The sequence below is a fragment of the Spodoptera frugiperda genome, chromosome 15, assembly GCF_023101765.2.
Source record: "Spodoptera frugiperda isolate SF20-4 chromosome 15, AGI-APGP_CSIRO_Sfru_2.0, whole genome shotgun sequence".
Classification (NCBI taxonomy): domain Eukaryota; kingdom Metazoa; phylum Arthropoda; class Insecta; order Lepidoptera; family Noctuidae; genus Spodoptera; species Spodoptera frugiperda.
Genome location: NC_064226.1, coordinates 5989117 through 6017018, shown reverse-complemented (window position 1 = coordinate 6017018; position 27902 = coordinate 5989117). Strand labels below are relative to the sequence as shown.

Genomic DNA, 27902 nt, shown 5'->3' with positions numbered 1-27902 from the left:
CTTAAGAATTTTCCAGTGATATGTTCTGTCCACTGCTTAGTTTGTTTTTGATAGTAACACTATCATACTTTCTTGAAACGTAATTACCGTTTGAGGACAGTACCCTTAGTATGAGTTTCTTTTACATTTAAAGCGCTGCAGCGCTCTGATTGGTTGGTTTATTCGAGCCGGCCAATCAGAGCGTCGAACGCGCTCTCGTGTCGATTAATTTTAACGTAAAGCAAACTCATACTAAGGGTACAGGTAGCTGGTAGATTTCCATTTATACCGTATCTGTTTAGCAGGTAATTATAATCCAACTTGATCTATTTATTTAGGTCAACCGATGGCCCGGCTTTGAAATTTTTCCTAACAAGTTTGGAGGCCAGGTCGAAAATATTAAACTTTTGACATTTTTAAATTTATAACAAAATGATAAAATCTCGATACGAGAGATTGGCTATAGGTACAAGTATCTAATTTCCTTTATTTATAAGCATTTAAAGATAAATGAGAACTTACCAGTTTACTTCTAGATATTTCGTTTGGCTTGCACTCACTAATCTCACGTAATGACTGGACTGATGGTAGATATGTGACGTCCTTCAGGGCTGCGGACAATGTAACGGGATACCGGAGCTCTGGTTCAAAGCAGGAGTTGGAACGGGGTGGTTGTTAGTCAGAAAGGGTCTGATACTCCCTCTTGCCTCATCCAAGTCGGCAGAAGGGACGAATTCAACCGTTAAAAAAAAAAATCTGGAACAGAGTACAACTTAACAATTGATACACATAATTATTTGAATTTTTAACAGGAACGAAAAGCGTTTCGTTGAAAATGTTTCGCTGACAATAATTGCTAAAGAGTTATTTTCCACTATCTACTATATGTATAAGTACTATTAAATTCCCAATACAAAAACCTAGATTTTTAAAGTATCTTAAACTATTTACTTAAACTATTATTTAACTAATCTCAAACACATGCATATCTCGTCTTGAAAATTAACTAGAGTCGAGACAATTCTTTTCATATCTTTACAAAACATTACTAGCTCAAGTTGGCAAGAACAAAAGAGGTTTTTAGTAGTAAAATGTAGTTTGTAGCTAACGGTGCAAGCTTATGCATCCCTAGTCGATAATTAGGATAATAGGAATAGCAAATGGAAAACAAACAAAATGGTAACAGCAGAAACAGTAATTTGTAACTGTACAGTACACGATGTGTCTACAGTGTTTTGTTAAACTTTTGTTCTACGATTTTTATTTCTTGCTCTCTGATGCTCGTACAAATGGGTATTTGTTTAGTAATAAATCTCTTTCTTACCTTAGTGTACTGTACAGCGAACTGTGATGGTCAAATTGTTGATTTTAAGGATGAGTAAATAAACTTGAAACTTGGTATGTGTTGAATGCTACTTTTTGAAGGATAATGCTATTTCAAGGTACTAAATGCGGTTTTAAGGTAAATTCTAATTAGCAAGAGTCCGACACTTCCTTTCGCCATACCCAAGGTGGGTCAAGTCATTTTAGAAGTCTCTTTTAAATAACCCTAGTAGCATGGCAACTTGCTTTATGGGCTCCAAAATTATAAGAGGCTATTAGGCAATCCATAATAGCATGGTAAGTTATGTTTATATTAACAGACTAAAGCGGACTATAAATAAAAATCATCAAATGTTATCACAATATCTTTTAATAAGAATTAATTAAAAATTATTCATAAATATTAATCTTAATATTTAATTAGAGAAGTTCACAAAACATTGCATTCCGGTTCAACAAACAATATTATTTTTATTTATTTCATTTTTATTGTAAAATGGCACGAGAATCGTGAGACATTCGGAATGTTTGTAAAATCACATTTTTTACATTAAAAAATAAATATTTTACATAATATAGGTAACATTTACGTCTATTTTTACTCCTGCGAGGATTAAATATTCTTCTACTATAAATAAATTCGATATCATCGCACAAAATTTCAATTTACTTTTCCATTATAAACTAAAATTCCTGTGGGCGATAGGTTTTTGATCTTTCTATTTTCGCAGCGTAAAAATGTGAAATTTAATTACCTAATATAAATGCTGTGTGGTCTAAGTACGTATTTGAAATAATGTTAGTATTCTATTAATAAATATTTTTCACTAGTATTAACTTTAGTACTTAAGTTCAGTGCCAAAAGGTAAATTTTCAATTAGCTCGATCGATTAATGGGATAATTAGAGGATGGCAAACCGAGCAAATATACCTAAAGAGGTTATAGAAAGCCCATGGACAGTATAGAAGACTATTAAAATCGTGGATCAGACTAACACAGTATACCAATTCGTGCAATTATTCATAAAATACAATTTGCTTTTACTTTGTTTCTTTTTCACTTATTTGTTTAAAACGAAGTTCCCATAAATCCTGCATTAATATGCATATGAATCGAAATTTCCAAGAGACCATTATCAATAACATTTTAAGGCACAAAATAATTCATCTTTCAACCAATATTTCAATACACCGAAAGCTTTTAAAACATAAATTCTTAATCTTATTCCACGGCACTCATCATCAATAGCTGCTTTTATGCAGAGCAAAATCGCTACAATGCGTTATCATGCTCTGAAATTCAGTATAGCAATATAATACACAAGTCTATTGGAATAGAGTCCAAAATAGACTTAACTGTTAACAAGTTTGGGAGAGGAGTTAGAACAAGTTGGTTACAAAAATATTGCAAAGAGCCTTAATGAAGTGCAGTTGCTGACCGAGGTACAGTCGAACAAATGTTTGGTAACTATTCTCATATTTCTTTTCTTGGAGACAGTTACTAGTAATTAATCGATAATATGTATAAACTACTCAATTAATTGCTGTTTCCAATGCTGTTACCATAAACATTTTTATTAAATAAGCACTTATTCATTGTCAAGTTACCACAAAGTTGGTTGATCAAAATACTAAAAATAATTACACGCAATAGCACCATGTTGAGGTAAAGAATATGTTAAGCCAAAACATATTTCCATGAAAAACAACAGAATCAACCACAATTAAGGTATTCACAAATGAAAAACACCAGGTGAAAAGCGGTAGTTTACAACTCCGGGAAAAAATCCCGCAACTCGTCCGTAGGAGTTACGAGTAGGTGAACACAAAACTATTTGGTCGACTGTACCGAACTGTCCGGGCCGTTCTAAACAAGGAAAAATAATAGCCAACCCCTGTTCCAGTTACCTTGGGGTACAAAAACTTTTCTAACTAGTGACGAGCTACAATCCATTTATAAAATGTTTGGCTTAGAACTTATTGTGGTTTTAGTGCGGTACTCACATGCTTTGCGAATAGGTTTAGAACAAGTATAGACTTTAAATAAAGGTATTTTAAAGCACTATTTGGCATGCACTTTCAAAATCAAGTAATATGTTTCATTCATAGATTGATAGATATGTTTTATTCGATTATGAGTAGTGTAGGGTGACAGTACCAACTAATTTTAATGATTGTACCTATTTAAAAAATAGTATTCCGCCACCGTTACCATTCATTCGGTTTTCGGATTCATACAAAATGTAATGTAAGAGATTCTATAAACATTCAACTGTTATTCAAGCATAAATTCGTTTGTATATCCCTGTGAGTTCTTACAAGCTGTTTAAAAAACTTGGGACAGTTTACAAGAACTAGCATTACAGTAACTTATATTATGTTTTGTACTTGTTCTGTTATATAGATGTTTGTTGTATAATATATATAAAGGCACTTTTTGATCCTTATAATAAATGTTTCAGGTAATAAATAACAGTGTATACTATAAACTACTTAAGTATCATGTTACAAGTTAACGTAGGCACTTCTCACTCTTCAAGTTTTATCCATCACATTTAAACTGTTAAGTAGATGCTCCATCTTATATTGTTGGCACATAATACTCAAACAAACTTAATACGAAAACTTATACATATAGATCATATTCTTCTATTACAATTACAACTGGGCTAAACACAAATGGAAGTCCATTTAACAGTAGAACCAAAATATTTCTATAATTTGAAACCTAAACGTTCGAGAACCATCCAGAAAGTCTTCTAATAGCACTAAAGTGAATTCTTTGGTCTATAGCTCTCGCTATAACAGTTACAACTACGATATAATACAAAGAAGACAGGCACGACAAATTAGGTTTTCTGCGGAATGTCGCCACGTAGCGCGGACGGAGAATTAAGTACTGTATAGCATTAAAGTACTATGTATAACGAACAACTTAAAGTGTACAGCATTAAATAACTTACAAAATACGTATACTTTAGAAACAATGTACTTTGTCACAAGGTAATCTTAACTCTGGCCATGTGGTCCTCATCTTTTTCATACACCACTTTATTTGGCGAATACAGTCTCTCCTGTATCGCGGCGAACGATTGTCCTTTAGTTTCAGGCAGCTGCAACAATATAAATATAACACCGAGCACCGACAACGCCCCGAACCCCCAGAAGGCGACATAGTTCCCTAAATTATCCGCCACCACTTGATACAACTTGGTTACCGCGAACGTCATTAACGCCGCAAATATCTGGATAACACAAGTCGCCTTTGATTTAATGTTTGTGGGGAATATTTCCGAAGTGATAGCGAAGGGCACCGTGGCTAAACCTATAGTGTACGAGAATATAAATATGGGTATCACAACGATAGGAATGAACTTTAAACTGACGAGGTACTCGCTGTTCTGGTGTTTCATGAAGAAGTACGCTCCGATGATGACGTTGGCTAGTCCGACGCCACACGATGATATTAATAGCAGAGGCTTTCTTCCCAGCCTGTCCACTAACTGTGATGACATGGCCGATGTTAGGAGTTGAACAGTTCCGAACAATATGCAGGACTCTTCAGCGCCCATGCCTCCCTCAGCTGCCCCAAATATCTGCTGCGCGTACGATATGATCGCAGTACTGCCGCAGAATTGTTGCGTGAAGTATATGCCCATCAAAATGATGAGTCCTTTCCTGTTCCCTCCTACGTAGAACAGGTCTTTCCAGCGACCCTTCTCTTTCATGTTCTCTGAGACCAGATTGTTCATACTTTCTAATTCTTCTCTGACGTAGCTGCGACCTCTGAGCTTCTTGAGTGAGGCTTCTGCTTCTTGCTTCTGGCCGTGTTTGATGTAGTAGTATGGTGATTCTGGCATGGTGCTGAAGGTCACCACGAACAGGATCGGGATGGCGATGTTGAAGCTGGCCAGGCCCAACATGGACACGTACGGCCCGATGCAATACTGAGACAGGATACCGAACTGGAATAGACGTATAAAGATTTTAAATACACGTTTAGAAATTCAATATTTTATAGAATGGCAAATCTTGTCTGAGAATAGTTTTAATTAGAGAGATTTTATACTTTATTTCATTAATAAAATTGAACTGAAAAATGAGATGAAACTAATTGAATATTAAATTAATTAAGTACTACATTTAAATGCTGGTTTGTAAGAATACAAAATGTCCTTAGTTATTTAGGCCTCTTTAAGGTCGACAAAACTTGTTTTAGATTAGTTCAGAATAAAAAAAAAGTTGATGATACAATATCTTGTGTATTTGTACCAATTATTTTTAGTACTATCTTCAATAGTGAGTCATACTAGTTCGAAAAAAATGTGAAGATTGCATTCACTTCGAGTTTCTGCGAAGTGTGTGCAATATTACCCACGCGATGTTTAGCAGATTCTTAGCGTTTTATTATACAATACATGTAAATTACTGGCGAAAATATAATAATTTGTTAAGTAAATGCTGAAGTCGACTTTTGTACGAGTTTTAACAGCATGAATATTATGGACGTTAGTGTAAATGGACTGATAGCAAAGTTCATGTAGATTTTTTTAATGTGTACAATATGAGATGAGCATTAGTTGCAAATTCTACTGTGTACCATCACCGTAATTGATTAACAGTTAAGTGACGATATGTTAAAGTCATTATCCAAACAAAATTGCTCATCTGCCGCCAGACATAGACGTCACAATAAAATGTGTGCTACCATGACTTAATTACTCATTCATACACTTGAAAATTATGACCGTAATTTGGGTAGCAGACTAACCTTCGACATGACAGTGATGAGTGTTGCCATGGCGCCTCTGACGTCATCGGAGGCGATTTCGCCAAGGTACATAGGCGCGGTGGTGTACGCTATGCCGTACCCGAGGCCTGAGATGAGACGGGAGGCGTATATCGTGGGGACATTGCCTGCAAACATCACCAGTATCCACCCAATGATGTAAGGGACTGAAGCCAGGAGTAACGTCTTCTTGGTTCCTATCCTGTCTGCAAGATACGCCGCAGGAATAGGGCTCGCGGCTGGAATGAGAAAACCATACAATGATGTAAGCGGAACGTAGTGACTCATGGAGTTGTTTATTGTGTCTTGACCTAGCTACTGCGGTTGATAGCGCCCGTGGTTTTCAGTTAAAAATATGGTTTGAAATACTTATTTTTAAATTTCCGATTTCTATAATAAGGTTTTTCCTTATATTCCAAGGTTGGTTTTTAAATAGCTTCGCGTTGTATGGCAACAAAACCGAAATGTTGATCTCACTGTTTTTGAATAATTCTCAAATTTACACCACAATAAAATATGAAATTAAATTTCAAGTACTTCAACAGGAATCGAGATTGATTATGGACATCCGATCGACTTGTTGAGTCCGCACATTTTTATGTTATCTGCAGTGTCAAGTTTCGTGGGCCCCATCCTTTGGGTGAACCGAGCAAGAAAGGAGCGGGACGGAGAATCGCGGTCATGTTACGACTTCGATTAATGTGCTGACTAAATATGTAATGCCTTTGGGAGACTTTAATTTATCGTGTACTTAATTTAAAGTGAAACAATTTCCACTTAATCTAGAGGTTTCAACGAGGCTGTGCTAATAATTTACTTAGATATCACCGACATACGGTGAAGGGAAATATAGTGAGGAAATTGCGACTATTAATTTTAAATAAAAAGTTTGTAATCGAACAACCAATTCACTTTGAGCAATTCTGGTGTTCATTACTTCTTCGTGTGAAAAGGGGCCTATACTCAAGCAGAATAGTGGGTCAGATACTAAGGAAGTATGTAAGTGCAAATAGTTAGATAGCCCCAAATATGAACTACATGTAAACGTAATCTGTGATTGTATTAGCGCTTCTTAAGCATGACCTAATTTATTTCTCATCGAGTAGGATCTGAAAATCACACGAGTTCCAACTTTCCATCAATTGGGTCTAAAGTCCTTAGACAAAAGGTTCATTGTTGGCTGTAACTAGTAGCTACTGATCAAACAAGGAGTTATTGACCCGATGCCGTTTGAAACGAATTAGTCATTTCGTGATGTCAGCTAGTATCTATGTTTCTTCTATAGTGACTGAGCTAAATGTGACAAAAGATTCATCTAAAGTAGATTTTTAGGATTTATGTAAAAAAAAATATTGCAGAGAAATACAGTTAAAATTAATAAAAGGCAGAAAATATTTACCTGAACATAATATCATAATGGAGGCGATCCATGAGCTCTGGTCTGGTGACGTCGCTATGGGTGAGTCTGGGGCTAGTAGGATGGGCAGAGTTGGTGACGTCCAACCGACGGTCGTGCCTGCCGCCGCCGTGATCAAAGTAGCTGGAAAATTCCAATTTGGAAATTAGTTTACTCTCCTTCTAATTTTAAAATAGGCTGTTCTTAAAATAAACGATGTAAAATTAACGTGACTGAAAATGACAGGCCACATTTAATTTTTTTTTACTTTATTTATGAAAAGAAAATGTTTCGAATAGATTTACAACATAAAAGAGATCTTTGTTCAAAGTTCACAAAGATATATTCAGCCTGATAGTGATGGTGAATAAAAGCTAGATATAAAACAAAAATACGTACGAAATCCAATATCTGTGTATTAACTTATCGATTTATAGTTTACGACTAGGTAAAATAATAGTTGAGTAAACACACTAAACATACATTTGGGTTAGATCGATGTAAATGTTTCGCAATGATAACATTATCTATTAATAAGGAAAAAGAGGCGAAGCGAATAGTAAGGCATAATTATAGCAATTAATGTAATAATTACCCTAAGTTATTTTTGCCTTAAATCATTTACGTAATGCTAATCATAAATATCCTATCGATGCTCTTACACATTCATGGATTCCTTTAGAAAAAAGAGCTTACGAAATATTCCTATTTCTACAACGTCTATGTATAAAAAAAACCACGATATGAGGATAAAAATCTAAGTCTGGTACGAAAATAGTCTTCATTTTTCCGACTAATATCTTATCCGTATCTGGTTAACACTAGTTGAACCCAACCTAGTTGGGAAAAGGCCAGGACAGAGTAATAACGTCGTAGGAGTTGTTAGTAATAGGACGAAAGTAAAACTTGATGTACAATAATTACTCTTACAGCCACAAACATAAAAGTGCTATTAGAACAATGTCATCGAAGAAAATGTAAACATAACGTAAAAATAGTAACATTTTTTTCTAGCAACTTCTTTTGCGGAATTCTGAATGGCTGCCAATTAGGATCTTGAACTACCTGAATAAATTTTCTATTTTATTAAATACACTTTGTAAAAGAAAAGGTCCGCAAAACTGAAATAAAAATTACGTTCTTGGCCGTGGTTAATTAGTTAACCTCGGGCTCCTAGTTGCTGGATGATTAATTATCTTTTCTTATTAGGCTTCCCAGTTTTATCATTAATCATATTCCTGTGTTAACCTGGAATTCTCGATACTGACGGACTACGTTACTGTGGAAATTTTACGCTCATTGGCATAAAATATTTTTTTCTGAATCAATTTTGAAGGATTGACGTCTTTTAATTTTTTGTCGGGTTATTCGCTCATTTAATTTAATAAAAAGAACTTAGCATAAAATTGTGTTGGCGATAATCAATTTGTAAATGGAATTTTCTTTAATTTATAATTATAATGATTATGTATTTTTCTCATATAATCTTTATCAGTATTAATTGAAATGGTGTCATAATGTGCTTATCAATTTATGTTACACTTCAGTGCAGAACTCAATAAGCTACGCACGCAATACTGTTATCGTGTGGAAATCTTCATTGGTGTTCACGTTGGAACAAGATGAAGGCAATATCAGGATATTTAAGAAAAAAACCCAATATTTTCTCCTTTTATGCCAGTAAGAGAGTATTCTCTAACTAATATGCTGAATGAATACCTACTTTTGTCCATATATTTCAAGACGGGAGCTTGTCGAAGCTACCTACTATTCTCATTAGCAATTGAACAATCAGCATACCATGTTTATATCACGTACAACATATTATTAAACAAAACAAAGGACTGATAGTAAGTCCATGTCTTCTTATAAACATTCAGATACACAAACAAACAGAACGTTTAGATACGCCATTATTCAGTGTGTTTCCAACAACTATGGTTTTGTTATCTATTCATAAAACTGTGTTCCTGCATTGGAAGTACGACATATGGTTTTTTCCCGCATTGTTGATATGTTGAATACATTTTCGTGCTGCATAATCTTTCCTAACTGTATATGTATATCGGGCTATATATGAATATGTTGATAAAGGGGAATTATTTAGCATCTACTGATAAAATTCTGGGAATGATTCTGAAGTTCAGCTAATACATTCATGATTTATTTTTACTTGACACCGAAGGTAAAACATGGATATATTGAAAGCTGACTAAAGGACGCACAAACCAATTATTTTTGATTTATAATACATATTTTCTGATTTATTTCTTTGCGGGATCCAAGACAGTCATTCATGTCCCTAAGACACGCGCCGGACTTCAGTGTTCCGGTGATTTCATGGTTGTATCTACTGTAGATCCTGGCTTACAGGAGTTGCAGCGGTAAGGGAGGTTGTTGCGGGCTTGTCCCATTAAAAAAAAGGACGCACAGGACCAGGCAGTGGCACCCTGACAAACCAGAATCTCTAACTCATCTGTCGCAGAAGAAATTATGACTTATGTCCAGCCATGGACTGCCACAAGCTGTTGAAGATTATGATATCCAGAAGAAATTATGTAATACAATATTGTGTCTATTATAAAACTAAAACAAAGATTTGAATGTACACTGGAGAATAATGCGGCGCCTTAGTGATAACAATATGTTAACAATTTCCTTTCAGCTATTGAGTGATAGAAATTGGAGACAACGGACCATATTGTATATCTAATGTTAAATGAAAATAATAGAAAATTAATTCTAGTATGTAAATGAATGTATTAAAGAAATAAATCCCGTGTATCTGAGAGTTTTTTAATTAGCGTTCTGTTCGTATTCTTTTCCTGTAAGTACATTTGTAAGACCTACTTATTGTTATATGCTTAGAACAATAGATAACAATTGCAAGCTTTGCATTCTTTCAGCGAATTAATTCTAGATGTTTTGAATTATGTTTTCTAGAATAAATGAGGAGGTACACACTTGCAGTTGAGACGTTTTTGGCTGGTATATGTTATCGCGTAATTTAATCTTAAGAAGCAATTTTATATGTAAATTTGGTTACTAAATATTTAGCTAAATAAAATTATTAGTAAAAGCGTATCTGAGAACTAAAAACAACACAAACAATAATTCTTTAACGAAAATAGTAATTGTGTTATGCAAAACACCAATCAATCTAATTTGATCTTAAACACAAGTACAGAAAGAATATATTTGTTTACACATACATATTAACACAAATCTGGATATCTTAATATAAGTACCTACTGGTGGTATAGTGCAGGTGATTCTAAAAATAAGGTTGCTACGTAATTTTTATATAATGCAATAAACGAAAGCCAGGTGCAAATATTTTGAAAAATCAGCATACAGTAGATATTTTTAAGTTAGTTTAAATACAAAAATAGAAAGAGTAATTTTTCATGCTCAGTTGGTAAAATTGATGATTCATGTTTTTTGTTACTTACGAGAAACAGGTAAGTTAGTTTTTATAAAAAAACGTAGTTTTATAGCTGAACATGACTAGTCAATTTTTTTTTGTTTATTTAACATTTTTTTTTATAGAAAGATATCTGTTACTACGAGTGATATAAGAGTAGATTTTTATTTGTGAAACTACACTTGATCGAGATTGGCTAGATTTTTGTGACAGAGAAACATGGAAATATCCCTGAAAACATCGAGAAATAACCGGTCAAACCCGAGACTGGCCACTAGTTTAAAACATTCGTTATTTAATAGTTTTGTTATCCAGCTATTTTTATAACGCAGGTACCTAATTTAAAGGTGAACACTTTAGTTACAAGGAAAGGACAGCTGTTTTAGTTATCGAAGTTTTATAATATTTTTCCTGAACACAAAAATAACTACTAACTATTTTTTTGCTCTTGTAGTACAAATGTGGCCAACTAACAAGCTGTCAATAAGGTAACATAGATAATCTATTTAGGTGACTATAAGAATTTATTATAATACAATAAAAACTTATTAGATGACCTAAGATTGAAAACAAGACCTAGATCTTACTAAACGCGTTTTATCGTAGCGAGATAATGGTACTAGTTTCTGTTTCAAAGCATTTATAGACGAATGCATTTATCAAAGGCTTTAATCGATCCATTTAATGCAAAGACATCAACTTCCTAGCTTCTAAACTCGTACCGTTCATGACTATTCGACGAGGAAGTGACCGGTTCGACTCATAACGTAAACAAACATTCATAGCAAGTTGACTTGCCAACTTAAAGTTTCAAACTTAAGGAAGTCTTGCAGTGTTAGCACAGATATAGGTATCTAGATAGCGCACGCATTTAACTACATGGATACCTCAGGATTTTTTTTGAGGGGGGAAAATCATCCAATGTCTTCTTCCGCCTTGGGCAAGGCGAGAGGGAGTGTCAGACTCTTACTGACTAAAAACCACCCCGTTCCTACTCCTGCTTTTCGAGCCGTAGCTACGGTAAACCCGCTAGTCCGCAGCTCCGGATCAGGCATCAGCCCATACCTCTAGGATGGCTTGAAACTAGTCGAGTTCCTCGTCAAACAGTTACGTGAGAAATTGCCGCATACACTCAGATACATTTAATGATTACTTAAACTATCCCTTAGTAACGATTTTGTATCGAAAACAATTATTAAGGACTGGGTTAAGTAACCATTAAATGACTCTGAGTACGGCGGTAAGCCGATAACATAATAATTAATTTAGTATGTCTCACGAAAGTTATAATAAAATACATGGATACAGTTTACACAGTCTCATTTTTCCTCATTACAATGATTTAAAACTGTATTTATAAACAACAGTTTTTATCTACCATTCATTCTTTTATAAAATATTTTATCTTCAACTGTCTCACTTCAATACAAATGTATTTTATTTCACTACAAAATAAAAGGTCAAATACTCTTTGCAATTTGTTCTACACAAAAATCCTTAACGCCTTTGACATTTCGATAACAATATTGAATTTCATTTAGGAACAGTTACTAGGTACAATTTAAAAAAATCCATTGGATAATGATTTCTCTAGACACCGCCATCTTTTATAGGGATGATGACGGGGTATGAAAATTAAAAATCTATTTAGTCCGTCAGTTAGGTAATGAAAAAATATTATACGTGATTCTATCGAAAATACGTGATTTTTACACTTTGTCATTTAATTATACGTAAATAAAACGAATCAAGGTTTACGATTGGGAGCAAATACGTCATTTCTACGTATAAAATGTACCTAGAAGTGACATCACGCGATATTTCAAATCAATATATCTCCGAAAGTATTTGTTTCCTTAAGAAAATAAAAAATACGTGTCTAATATTTTAAAATAATCTACAAGATGGACATTAAAATAAAAATTTAGTCGTCTACTTTATTATGTTAGGCACTTGTAATGCGAACATACGAATGTTTTGCGACATCTAGTACATAACTCTACATCTCTGGTAGATCCATGAAGACTTAATAAGGCATTACAGATTTCCTGTGATATTGAAGGTGCATTGAACTCGTATAGTCGCTGGAAACATGACTGGTAAGCATGTTATATATCGCTTCACCTTGACCGTTTCGCAAGTTGATATTGGAATCATTTTGTTTGACATGGCGACTCAAAATGAGCGTGATGAATGGACTTTTCCGCCATTTTATGCCGATTCTGACTAGTGTAAAGGTATGATGTCAATACCACTCCCGTTTTTCTTCGAAGGGGTAATTTCTTTCCACGTGTAGTTGTTGACCACCTAAGTAGGTACTACTTGTTACTGAGAATTATAAAAGTTGACAAGAAAAAGGCTAGAAGTACGACTTGAATTCTCACGAGCACGAGTCTTGGGACTAAATAAGTTTACATTATAATAATACGAACAAATATACATGCGATTATTTCCCTATATCTCGCTTTATGTCTACAGTTGTATGTGAAAAAGTAATTAAGAGATGGTATTTTTATACTATAATATCCTTGCATTTTTTTCATCGACATAGACATGGGTCACTGGACGCCTCTAATGAACTAAACTGTCAGATGCGGCAGTTTTTCCGGGAAAATATCCTTTATTATATTCCTGCCCCATTTTGTGACTTCGCTTTAATAATAATGATTGAGTTAGAAAATCATATCTATTAATAGGTTTTTGCAATATAATTCATGTTTTCTCCAGTCAATATTTTTAAAGCTGTGCTATATTTTTTTTATTCTTTTAAAATGACTTTAAAAGGTACCCTTTTCAACATGTTTTATATGTGAAACAAACCAAACAATACACTTCTTTTTGTTTACCGTTTTTGTTTTAATTATAAATTAATTCGCTTGTTGACTTTAAGAATAATAATAACCAGTATGTTTTCATAATGTAACCTACCAACTTCAAAACATAAAAGGGTGACGGACGCGATACTAATGCTTATTACAATGCAACAAAGTTGTATTTATGATAAGAGCTGACATAGGACATATTAATTATTTAAAACAAATGATAAATAAATAGGTATGAACGTAGGTGCACTAGAATAGTAGTTACTTGGGGTCGACGCAATGGATTTTTCCATTCTCCCATAACAATAACGTTATTCTATCACAAACTGCTTTTTATTAAACGTTTTTAATTAGCTTGAGTTGTTTGTTTGTTTGGATCTTTAGTAATTGGAATTTAACCCCCTTCTTGACGTCCGATCGATCTGATATTTGGTACACACTCTTAATCTTGATGACCATAAAATATAAGCCAATTAAACCCGTATAACATAAAATTATATTTCTATGTACTCCTTGTTTATTTCATAAATTTAACAAACATTTTTGATGACCTTTATTTTTCTTCCATCATCTATCAGTATTTAAATTCAATGTATATTTTGTTACATAATTTTCATCGCTTCTCATCACATGTTGATATGAAGAGACTACTTATTATTATTACTTAACCATACATACATGTAGATATGTACGGAATTATATCAATGATCAATGTGATCATATATTAATGTCGAACTTTCTAACAATAGGTCGTTAGCATCACGTTTTTCCGTTAAGATAATAGTAGATTATTGTATTGATTTATATAAACTTCCTTGGTAACACTGATAACAAATATGGAACTAATAATCTCTGCTATATAAGTTAACGATGTTATGATTTGTATGTACTAAGGTACCTACTTTGATCCGGAGCTGCGGACTATCTAGCGGTTTTACCGGAGCTCCGGCTAGAAAAGCATGATTAGGAACAGGGTCGTTTTTGTCAGTAAGAGCCTGACAATCCCTCTCCGCAACCAAGGCGCAAGAAGTCATTGGATGATTTTCCCCCCTTAAATTAGAGGAACCCACCTACTTATGTATGTATGTACTAAGCTTATCTCTGTGAGTTAGCATTAACAAGAAGGATTTTACTTATGAGGCTAAATTATCCAAGATACAAGTATTTTCCGCTTGGTATCAACTACTAACATGTAAATCCAGAGTCAAGAACCTTATATATACTTATTTTTAGCTCACATTTTCCTGTACTTGCGTCTTTAGTACCATCTTTTAGCGGGCCAATCTAATTCACGTGTTATGAGATTGAAAATTTATTCAAGTTTTCTAGAGTGTGTGCGATTTTATTGAAAAAATTCAGAAGTAGGTACATTGTACATAAGCATTTAAGAAAATTGATTTGACCCATTAGATTGGTTTAAGTGTGGTTATAGGTGGCCCAATTTTTTTAATAGGAAAGTTATTTTTTATGTCATAATGTATACGAGCGGATAGACAATCTGATGGTAAGCAATCGTGGACATCACCAGAGGCGTTACAAGGGCGTTGCCGGCCTTTTGGAGGTTAGGAATTTAAGGGTTGATGGGGAAACCTCACTCACACAACGAAACACAACGTTAATTCACGTCAGTTTTCTGTAAGGCCGTGGTATCACTCCGGACGAGCCGAAGCATGGCTCTTCCACACTTAGATGTTATAAAAAAACATACTATATCAAAACAGAGAATTATAGTCACAGCTGTACGTGTTTGTTAATTTCTTTCATCCATGTCAATTACATTCTTAACAATAAAAGATGAAATGAAATGGTGTCGTATGTAATATTTGCTATTCAGGAATTCAGGTCATTTATCAGGAGTTCATTGAACTTAGCCAATTGAGACGAAATTGATTTAAGCATTCTTCATTGATTGGAGAAGAAACATGTACTCGTAATGGTTGATACTTGTGCGGAGGGAATACGAATAAAAACGAAGTAGGTAATAGTTTAGAAACAGGGATTTTCACTTGTTTGCTTCTTGATTTAGAGTAGTAAATCGGACTACGACAACTTACGTACTTGTTTGAGAAAAAAAATTACGCTATTTATACGCTAGTTTCTTAAAAAAAGATATTCGGTTGCAAAAAAAATATCGCTACATCAACGAGGCAATGTGATATTTTAATTTGACACATGGACTTTAATTTGAAACTCATAAATTCATTCATTCATATTTCGTTCAATTAGCCTTTGTCGTATATTATCTAAGAATCCTATCTTCGCACAAAACATTTATGTTATAGTTGTGTGCGTAGTAAAATTGGATGGACCCATCGATCAAACTTGTTCAAACAAAATTGATCACAATTTCTGTTCGCTTAGTAACTATAATGCCTTACATAACATCACACCTGATATTCCCCTGGAGAATAAGTACTAAGATGTCTAGTATATTTGTGGAATATTTGTCATAACTTTTCGTTTTGTAAGTACTAGTGGTCGCCTAGTGGTCGAAATTCGACCATATACGATTTATTAACAGGAAAACTCTATTCATATGAGACGTGAGAATATCATCGCAATGTCTGTCGATTTTGACGTTTTGTCAAATACGATCAGATACTATGCATGGTAGTGTATGTAATGTTTTATTTATTGATTTAATGTACTTATAAGCATTATTTTTGAAAAATATTAGCGTTCTGCACTTCTCCTACACATAAACTATAAGTGTACCAAATTTTATGCTCCTACGTCCGCGCAATTTTCGTAAAAAGGGGTCCCAAGATTTTGCATCACGTGTTAATAAATAGATAAAACATAATTTAATTCCCGACCCGATGATCTACCGCAACTGTTGCAGGAATTTAATAAGTTTAACATAAGCTACTGTTTTCCGCAGCGGTAACCCGCTGGTTACCGGGGCTCCGACTCGAAAAGCAGGAGTAGGAACGGGGTGGTTTTTAGTCATTAAGAGTCTGACGTTCCCTCTCGCATCGCCCAGATTGCGCAAGAGAAGTCATTGGATGATTTTCCTCCATCAAAAAAACCTCCTTACCACCTCCATTCCATTAAAAAACCGGTAGGCAATGATACATATGATACATATACATAAAATATACATATATATGATACATGTATATGATTATCATTGCTACACATCGACATAATGTTTTTTACATACAAAAAGCTGACGCAGCTTTTGTTAATCTTTTTGACAATCAAATGAGTTAAGCAAAAACGTTTGTTAAAAATATTGCCACGATGGTGATGCGTGTGGCATTGAACGCGAATTCAATGCGGCGATCTTGCATGTTGTGTTAAATAGGTTTTATTAAGATACAGTCTGAAGTCTCGTTGTTTTTCTATTTCTCCATACGTTGTTGCCTAGACCGCTTCATTGGCTAGTTGAGTTTTGAATTAGGAATGTCACGCAACCTTTTGTTTTAATTAATGACACTAGACTAAGGAAATCCTAATGTTGTTTCGTAACCGCCAAAAAGTCTTGCTGTAGATGTAGGAATGCCTATACAGAGATACATAGCTACTCCTACTTATACATAATGTTCACGGCTGAGATGCCACTTCATCATCCGTGAACCATGTGGCAGGAGGCGGCCCTATCGTCATTTATCAAACATTATTTGAGTTTCATATTTTTCTACGAAGCATTTTTCCTAATATCCCACGAATTTTGCTCCTCTGATAGTCTGTATTCTGTGTACTCGGAAAAATCCCGCCACAAATAATTACAATCATTCCTAATTATTCCTTTTTTAAATTTGACATTAAAAAAGGACACAAAATTGTAATTAATTTTTGTTGAAATATTTTTTTGAGAATGAGTAATACTTAATATTAGTTTTTTAGAAAGTAGAAAGGTATTAAATACTTACTTGAAGATTTTACTATGCGTGAACATTGAACCATAGTGAATTTAATGGAACGAATGACTTTTACCTATTTGTTAATTATTAATTTAATAACATCTCCGACTGTCCTGCGGGGAATAACACGTGTAATATTATTTAAATCCATTCCTTATTTGTCTACCTACTTGTAAGAAGTATAACAATAAGCTGGTCCTGTGGTCTAATTTGAATATAATGGTATTCAACAGACAAACGTCATCGAATGCATATACTTACAAGCTTTGTATTTTTTTACCATTGTTTACATGTATGTACCTACAAAAATATATTATTTTTGAAGAAGAAACAGATAAAATACTGCTTATGTTTAACTTGCTGTGAAAAAAGGACATATTGACGAGTTTGAGCGATATATTAAAGAAGGGCCAAAATAAAGGTATCCTTAACCGACAAGCATGTTTGAAAAGACTGATGACTGTAGATGAATCGAAAGTATGTGAAATTCGTAACAATTGACGTTCCATTGTCTCTGTCTAACCCTATGGAAGTCAGGTGTGAGGTTATGTATGTGTATATGTATGAAATTTACGCATATGAAATTTAACAGTACAGTAAGGTTAATTACAGGTTATCCCAGATTTATCTGAGGTGTATAATTCGGTTACGGAACGCAAAAATTTATTACAATAAGTATTTATTAACTATATTGTTATTTGAATGCATATTGATATGCATTCAAATAACAAAACAAATGACCATCAATTTCATACGTGAAATAAGGTAAGGTATACCTGGATAATATTATTAGCAGTAATGAATGTATAAATATTATACCTATATTTATATGTATAAATGTTATATTATTAATTCTAAATCTATAATTAGAAATACAGACAGGATTATGAGTAGGTACATTATGTAGGTCGTTGATAGCACAAAACTACAGAGCACGAGGTTCAAGTTTTGGTTACCAATTTAAGAAAGGTAAATTATGGTTAATGCACTGCGGTTCTTTATTTGGGAAATTAATGTGCACATTGTAATTTTACCTTACGATAATAATTTAACAACCAATGTAATAAATTACTGTGTCAAGGTAATTTTTAATTCGGTACATTTATTTTCATTAAAACAAAGATGATAATCACCATTTTTCTTGCTTGTTGACATTCAGAATTTTAATGAATCGCTTCCGGTATATTTGTATGCGATAAGCGACGTGACCAGTTGTATGAATCTAAATAAGAACAATAAATTATTAAGAAAAATACGTTGTTTATAACTGTCTGGATATTGCACACGAGATTAAAAGTTTTCAATACAAAAAATAATACTTCTAATATCCTTTTATAGGGAACTGGAATAACGATTTGTTATAATGGAACTTATACATGACGTTTATCTTACTAGTATTATAAATGTAAAAGTTGGTAAGTTTTTTGCTCAATTACGTGTGAAACGGCTGAAGGAATCGGGATGAAAGTTGAAATAGGAGTAGATTATGGTCTGTAATTACACATAAGCTACTTATTATTTAACGGTAACGCGGGCGAAGCCGATTGTCAGCCAATGGCATATAAATAAAATGGTGGAAAGTAGAATGATCTGTGCCTATATGCAATCATATTAACTGTAACTGTAGACGGAAGCTTAAGCAAAAATGAATTACACTAATGCGTTTCCTTAATTTTCAAAGAAAATTAAATCGCATTGTTTTATCTTTTTTATGTAAAACGCTTATTATATTTGTATACCTTAAAAAGATTATAACAATATGTTATTATAAAGATATGTAGCTTAAAAAACCAGACAATAAGACTTTGTCTCGACCCATTAGCCAAAACAAAAAAAGCAGTTGACTACTAATTTTTAACGTTTTCCTCTCACATACATTAAGATCTGTTGTAAATAATTTCCTTGTATTTTGTAGGTGATTAGCTGAATACAATAGGACAAAATAATACTACGAAATAATACCAGTAGGTACAAAATTTTATGTAAATAATATAGGTATAATATTTCGCCGATACCGTGGCAGTGCAGCTATATATTAATTTGTTTAAACTTCAAATATTATGGTCGACATATTTTCACCTTTGCAACCTTGCACTCGTAGTTTATTTACATTCAATGCAAATACGTATTTGAGTCCAGTTAAGATAGCAAAAATGTTAATAAAATTACATTTTATGATGCATCGTTGTTATATTTAGTTCACAAAACATATAATAAAGAAAATGTAATTTTATTCAAAACATGTTACAAAGTTCCTTTTCGAGTTTTTCAAATTAAATCTTGAATAATGTTTTGTTTAATTTGTAAATTGCTGAATGTAGGTACATAGTATAGAAACTCGTGCACTAAGCTTCATTTACAAAAACTATTATGAATTTTCCACATAACCAAAAAAGAAACGCAATATGTAAAAAAAAAACAACTTAGGGAGCCGCAGTTTTCTTTACCGTCTCCATTTTTTTAGTTAGGTAATAATCCTAAAACCTTTTCCTTTTTTTGAAAAATAATATAGTGAAAACCATCAAAATCGTGAGATAACTCGCGCACAAACATACACACAAACATATCAAACTGAGGGTCTAAATTTTTTTGAAGTCCGTTAATAAAAGAAAATAGTCAGTAAAGTATTCATAATGTGGGTAACGTTTCTAGCTACTGTGACATGCCCCCTTAGCTTGAGGCTCAGTGGCAACTTGAATTGACATCATCCACCTTTTTAAACGTAATTTACAAGTGTAGAATTTAATTAAACGATCCCTTTGTCCCTTTTCAGTGGAAAAATCTTGTAATTGTCGTGTAAAGAAAGAAATAAAATTATAAAGTTAATTCTGGGAAGAGATTTTGTTTTTTTATCTTTTAGTACCTAGAGCTACTGACTACCAATTACTTACAGAACATGTTTGTTCATAGTCGTGTATTTTTTAATATGTTTTTATTTTTAAAGGTTTTTATTAAAATAATGGACGCGAAATACTTCGTAGTTTTGTTGCCATTTAATTTACTAAAAGTAACATATTTTTTCTGTGAAATTACATTCAATAATAGTCCTATAACTAGAAGGGGTAAATAAAAGTGTACCTATCTAATAATATTCTGTCAATTATTGGTTAAAAGGAACGTTACGTTAAAACGAGAAGTTTATAATAAACATTTTAGTATAATCAATTTGCAAATCAATAATACCGGCCTAGGCATTGAACTTGAGACCTCCACGTCTAGCACGTGCGACCGCTCGACTAACCGAGTAACTGGCACATATTGTTCCCAAGAGTTAAAGGTTAATTAAATGTAGGTAACAATAAATATGGTAACTACATTCACCAAACGTTTTAGCTTTATGGTCACTTTGGTGCAATTTATAGTCTTTGTAAAGGCTTCATTATTTTTCGGTTCTATATTTTTAAAAAGCCATTAAATTACTTATAACGGTAAAAGTGATATTGAATAACATCCAATTACTTTCTTCCATTAAGAAAATAATACAGGAAGACAATTTAAAAATAAAGACAAATAAACACAAATGGAATGAATACTCTTTCGTTTGTTATTATAGTAGGAGAGAAAAAAAAACAATATTGTTATTGGTACTACCAGTATGTAGGTACCGTCAATGTGATTTAAATTTAAAAATGGAATTCTGAAATTGATTATCTTATTCCTTTTATTTTCAACCAGTGTCCGTGCACGATTCGATTCGGTTGAAAATAAAAGAAAAAGTAGTAGCTCTGGTTGGTGTCTTTACCTATCAAAAAACTGTTACTTATTTTTTAGGTATCTGTAAAAAAACATGTACAATATGCATGTATCTATTAAAAAAAAGTCAATTTGTGTGGTTTATTTGTGTCGTCATGTATGTTGCGATATTTTACAACACAGGTCAATAACATTTTGCTTCTTTTTGAGTCTCTAATCAAAATTAGACTTGTTTTTGGTTTAAGATAATAATTTTCGGTTACTTTTTTATGTATACTTTTTTCGGATAAGACAGAATCTAGAGGAGACTAGCGATAATTCAAAAGATTTTTTTATAATTAAAACATAATCTACTTTCTTTTACGTAGAAATAAAACATAAACATAAGGTAGGTACTATCACATGGCCTATGACCCAACAACGATTTCCGAGTCTGAGACGAATCTCGAAAAACGGATTCCCTTATCTGCGGTTATTCCCTCAAATGTTTGCAAAACAGAATGATTATACATTTTAAATATTAATTTTAAGTAATATCTTACAATTTGTGCTTAGTCTTGCTAATGAGCTATTGGAGAAACATTTTTGACTTGCCGTAAAAGCATTCAGTACCCTTAGTACGAGTTTGCATTACGTTGAATGAAAACGAAACGAGAGTGCGTTCGGCGCTCTGATTGGCCGGCGCGAATGAATCAACCAATGAGAGCGCCGAACGCGCTCTCGTTTCGATTACTTTAAATGTAAAGCAAACTCGTACTAAGGGTACTGAGCATATTTTGTTGTTGGATTTTTAATTTTAAAACTACAGAATAAGGTTGGTAATAAGAATGTTTAAAATGCACTTCGTTTCAATCTAACCCTTGATACAAAGATGCGATATTCTAAATAGGACCTTAAGAACGTGCCACAAAGTCTCCGCGTTTTTATCAGGTTTAATATGAGTGGTTATCAGTTAACAATTCAATAGGCCAGGGTCCCCTTTATCATTGCTATCGTGAAAAGTAAATACAGGATTATGTCAAGGGGATACTCTAACGTAACTTTAGTGTAAATAAAAATATCGAGATCGTTCTTCATTGAGTAAGGTCATTGCAAGTTGCAACACACTCTCTCTTCCCTGAATGGGTTACCTACACATATTTTTCTCCAATTATCTTATAAGTCTTATGTACTTCATACATACGAGTACGTCAACAGCCTGTAAGTGGCCACTGCTGACCAAAGGCCTCTTCTCAGACAGAAAAGATTTGAGCGTTGATCACCACGCTTGTTCATTGCGTATTGGAGATTTCAAACTTATAATTGGAAATTATAAGCCCAGGTGGCCTCATAATGTTATCCTTCACCGTTTGTTAGTAATCTTAAAAAGTATATATAGGTATATACAACGTTTTCTATCCATGGAATGACAAAAGGCTTTTAACAGTCTTATAAATTATCTCGTATTGCGAGTGACCATGGGCAACGCCATAGATGGTTACCATCAAATGAGTCGTCTGTTCGTTTGCTTTATATAAAAAAATCCAATAAAATGATGACTGTCATATATTTTGTAATACTTATAGCATTTCCATATAGTAACGTGTTGTTATTATCTCAGCTATATCAGTAAAGATAAGAGATAATCTAGTATATTGGAAGACCGGTTATGATGAAATCAGTTATTGAATTTCACTTACCGACAGACAGGATTAATTTATTGTGTTTGTTTCGAAACAAGGATCGGATTTGGATATAAGTACTCATTTAAAATAATTATTAAAATATATGTTCTTGAGAAGGTTTAACAGGGGGATAAATAGACAGACTAAATATCACACGTTTTAAATCCCTAAATAGGTAGATGTAGTGGTAATAAATAGCGAATGAGCTTGTTGCCATATTCGGAGTTTAATTTCAAATTCCGTGCTATTCGGCGCTCTGATTGGCCGACCTGAATGAACCAACCAATTACAGCGCTGAACGCGCTATCGTTTCGTTTTGTTTCAATGTAAAGCAAACTTGTACTAAGGGTATCTACTGTCATCTTTCTGGAAAAACAAAGGCCCAGTAATTAATTCTCCTAAAAGTATTATGCCTGACGGTTCGCAGAACCTGATCGTGATCGTAACACAGGCAGACGAAATTCCATAAAACCAGTGTATTTTCAAGACCACCTAAAACTACCCATTCTCTTGAAAAATCGATTCATAGAAATGTAGTAAATTGCTACAGCTGTTTGGTTCCAAATTGGAAAGACGAAGCTTAAGAACGAGTTATTGGTAACTTAAAGAAAATGGAGGAGATTTATCCAAAGCTTTGTTACAGTTCCGAATTTTCTTCATGATAACGCTTCCATTCTTTCCATTCTACAGTTAATGGAACCTGATTCTTTTCGCATTTCCATGTTCATATTGAATATTATTGCATTAGTATAGAAATCCATAATAAGTATTTCTAGAAATATACATTAAACGGTGTTTTAATATTTACAAACCAATTTTTAAAGCTACTTAATACTACTAGCTTATTCTTTTAAGGGGGCAAAAAATAATTATTCAATGACTTCTCCCGCCTTGGACGAGGCAAAAGGGAGTGTCAGACTCTTACTGACTAAAAACCACCACGGTTCTACTCCTGTCTTTCGAGCCGGAGCCTCGGTAAACCTGTTAGGTAGTCCGCAGCTATGGATCAGGCATTGGCCCTACTGCGCCCCATCTGACTACTAGCACATAGTTTTCTAATTATAACAAGTTGTATTTAGACATATCATTTTAACTACGAAGGTTATAACAGAACTTTACTTCAGAGAGACTACAATTTGTTCCCTCATTACATACCTACACAATTTTAGTTTAAAATTTATACAGCATGGTTTAAAGTTTGTTAGAAATTTTACAAAACAAATTATTATGAAACATTGCGTAACAACTCCGTAGTAGCAGCATAATAGTTCAGTAAAGAAAAAACACTAATAGGTACATTAAAATAAGTACGACAAAGAAAAAAAATTAGACGCTGTTTCGTCCATAATGGAATCTAAACGAACTGAGTCATCTGTTAATAAAACTCATCAGACAGCTGGAGTTTAGTCTAGATAAAATTCTAGATCTTATTAATGTCTAGACAAAAAAGCGCCGAGAAATGCAGACCGTGTAGGTATGTCTAATAAACTTTTGATATACGAGCTAAAATCCACTCTTTTTGTTCCCTAAAGGACTTATTTTATGTAAAGGTAGATTTATAGTGTACCTACTGCGGCTAGTTACTTTATTAGTCCCATAATAATAATTTAGTATTAGAGGGTCAACCTACTGACAAAAATTAGGTAATGATGTCCATAATATGTTTAGAATTAAAGACACATATAGACTGCAGCGGCATTAGATTAAAATCTCACTTTAATGTAAAATGGCCAGGAAAGTTACTACATTGGGAAATTGTAGCCATTTCTTTCAAAAAAGTCGAACGTACAGTAACAGCTATGATGTCACAGTTCACGCCTGGCATGGCATGGTATTGTATTGCAGTAAAATAAAATTCCGAACTGGATTCGGATTCAGAAATAGTATATTCAGGTAGGTACGGAGTATTATGAAATTTGTTTATCGGAAATCCGATTTTATGTATTGGATTATTTGTGTCGGATTTTAGATTTTCATGTTATCATTTTGCTGGTGTAATCAAAGATTTATAATCTAAAGATTACAGAGAGATATTTAAGATTAAGAAGCACATGGTTTAGGTACGTCTTGGTGCAAGCATGCTGGAAACCTGTTGTAACATGTCTCCTTCGGAGTTCGTTAATTTCCGTAGGTCAGATTTTAACGGCTTTTTTGGGCTGTCGTCATTTTAAAATAGTTCATTAAAGAAACTACGACAACATTCACATGAAAAAGTAGTAAGACAGGTTATCATTATCATTGATTCTGATACGGTTTCAATTACATATAAACTACTTTGATTTATAAACAGAATAGATTTAGTATTGGTTTAGTTAGGTTTTGCAGACATAGATGTAGTTTTACTTAATCTAAATGGAACCCTTTTGTCGTGTCGCGAAAATCGAGTAAAAAAAAACGTGTAAATAAATAGTGTAAATTATCCAATTACTTAAGTAAAGGAGGTGTGTCGGTTGTTAAAAAAAACGAGCTCGAAGGCACGTGGATCCATTGTCATGACTAAGTCTCATTAGTTAATGAAGTTAGACTTTTATTCATTTCCCGTCTAGGTGCCTATTACCGAATATTCGGCAATTGAAAAAGAAATGAAAAAAGTAGGTAAATTCATAGAGATTATGAAGTGATGACACGGAACATTGCAATATTTTGTGGGTGTAAGAGGTAATTGAATACGAATCAATATTTGGATATTTTCTATTCAAAGTTTAGATCAGTTTTCTTGTGTAAGGTGTTACATGCCTTATGGACATAATATTAGAAGAAAATCTGTTGACTATAATGCTATACTGTTAATAAATTAAACGTTTTAGTAAGTTACCTAACAATTTATGTTTTTTTAGCAGAAGTTTTTCAGCATCTGTTTTTTTAATTTTAGAAATCTCACAAAAACAACCAAGGCGAGTGGAGTGATGCAACAAATTGAAAATTCAGTAACTGTTACTAGAACTCGTAAATATTGCCAGTCATTGTGAGCTCTTCTGGCAACTGAATCTAATTATGGGTAAGATTGCACAACATTCGACATCGAACAAGATGTATTTGTCTAAAGATTCCCAGTTCCAAACTCCCGTAACCACAGTCGATATTTCAGTCGAGCGGGACCGAAGGCTTAAATATGCTTAACTTGCCCCCTCGAGTACTTACGACGAATGGCCTCTAAGGAGTTTTAGTACTAACCTAGACAACCGCACTAAACCACCGATATTCACTTGATGAATTTTAATTATCTTCGTGCGTCACCAGGCAATTAGGTAGCTTTTTTGCTTATTATCATTTAGTTTGTGTACGAAAAAAAAAGGCAACGATGACAAGTGGCCATACATATGTATTACATGTTAATTTATGACATAAACACTGTGTAACTTTGTTTCCGTGTACTGAGTTAAACTTCGTGTAACTCGAAATCATATTGTATGTACGTAACTATGTACATGTCAACAATGGACATTATTCGTGTACTTTAGTTATGACAGCTCGATAATTAAGAACCACTACACCGTTTGGTTACTAACCGCCATCGCTTCCGTTTATTATTGTACAATGGTAACAAAAAGATTACATATCGAGATTAACAATTCATTATCAAGGAATTATTTACGCTAGCGTAAGTCTCTGGTATTTATAATGATAATAATTTTCACCCACTACGTTAACATGTGAACGAAAACGTTATTAAAGGAAATTCGCCGGATTACTGGAATAACACTGATTACGGGTTTTGTAGAACTCGAGTGACATTCGTTGTAAACTACAGTTCACTTTCAGTGTGGGTATAAGTTAATCGTAGTAAATAACAACATTACACTAATTACAAAACTTTATCACAGAAACTTCGGCGAAAAGATAATTAATGACATTATGTGCGCGAGTGTGCACAGCGTGTAAAACCCGTAGTGTTGCCGGCTACGATGATATCGTACGCGCACCATGAACGTAAATATAAATAAAACTATTTGAAAACACTGGCACTGAACACATGAAAAATAAAAATAAATTTACGAACCACTGAGAGCCGTCACATATTCCCTCCACTTGCGGTTGGCCATTGTCGGTGTTGTGGTGCACTCTCGGAACTAACATTTATGCTCTGTGACAGAGTGGAGCACGCATGGGAGGACACTGTGCGGTGCGTGGTGCGCTGCCGGACTGGGCGAGCGTGCGGTGTGTAGCATGCCGCCGTCGCTCTAATATTACTCGGCCACGTGTTGTCCGCGTTTCGTCGTAAGCGTGAATGGTTAGCTGAACGTATTGCAGAACAAGACAATATTATTCTCGTTTTGTTGACGGTTGACGGTTTCAGCTGTCAATGTACTGCGTGCAGTCGGCCGCGGCGGGGCGCCTCTGCCGTGCCTGTGTTGCCTACATAGCTTCAAATATTGCTATTTGCTTTATCGTTCGTTGGTGTGCGACCGACCAGACAGATAACGTCATAATGTTCCTGCAAAACTTCAGAGCGTAAACTTCTTGTTGTATTTTTTTCTTTTAAATTTATCAAATTTTGGAGTCGTACACATCTTTAATGTGAGGCCCAATATGATGATATCCGTATCTGGAACTGAACAGTTGTCATGTTTGTTTTATTGGTTATTCATATAATTGATTATAATAAATACCGTTATATTAAATTCTGATAAGAAACGAATTAAGTTAAATGCCATGCAGAATCAATGACGCGCGAATGCAGTTGACGTAAGATTACGACATAGTAATTATTAGTGGCAACTTCTAAAAATAGCATTATCGCCAGGGTTTCTGTGACCGGGAAATGGTAACGTGAATATTAATAGCTTGTTATAAAGATGACATACATTGCTCTAGGTATCACGGGAGTGATGGCTGATAACTACAGTTACGTAGGTCAATATCATGTGGTACAGAACGATCTAGTTTGTAGGCATATCTCCGCGTAACTGCTTATAATGTAAACTGATTGACTCATTCATTAAGAG

General features: G+C 33.8%; 1 protein-coding gene across 1 annotated transcript; it reads right to left on the bottom strand.

The window, feature by feature from the left end:
- Positions 1-1654: 1654 nt before the first annotated feature.
- LOC126911525 (facilitated trehalose transporter Tret1-like) lies at positions 1655-27296 on the bottom strand. Its single transcript, XM_050699075.1, has 4 exons — positions 26957-27296; positions 7491-7631; positions 6074-6330; positions 1655-5267 (listed from the first exon to the last, which is right to left on the bottom strand). Exons 1-4 carry the CDS (start codon positions 26997-26999, stop codon positions 4299-4301), a joined length of 1410 nt encoding a protein of 469 aa, XP_050555032.1. The 5' UTR covers positions 27000-27296; the 3' UTR covers positions 1655-4298.
- Between the last annotated feature and the right edge of the window lie 606 nt (positions 27297-27902).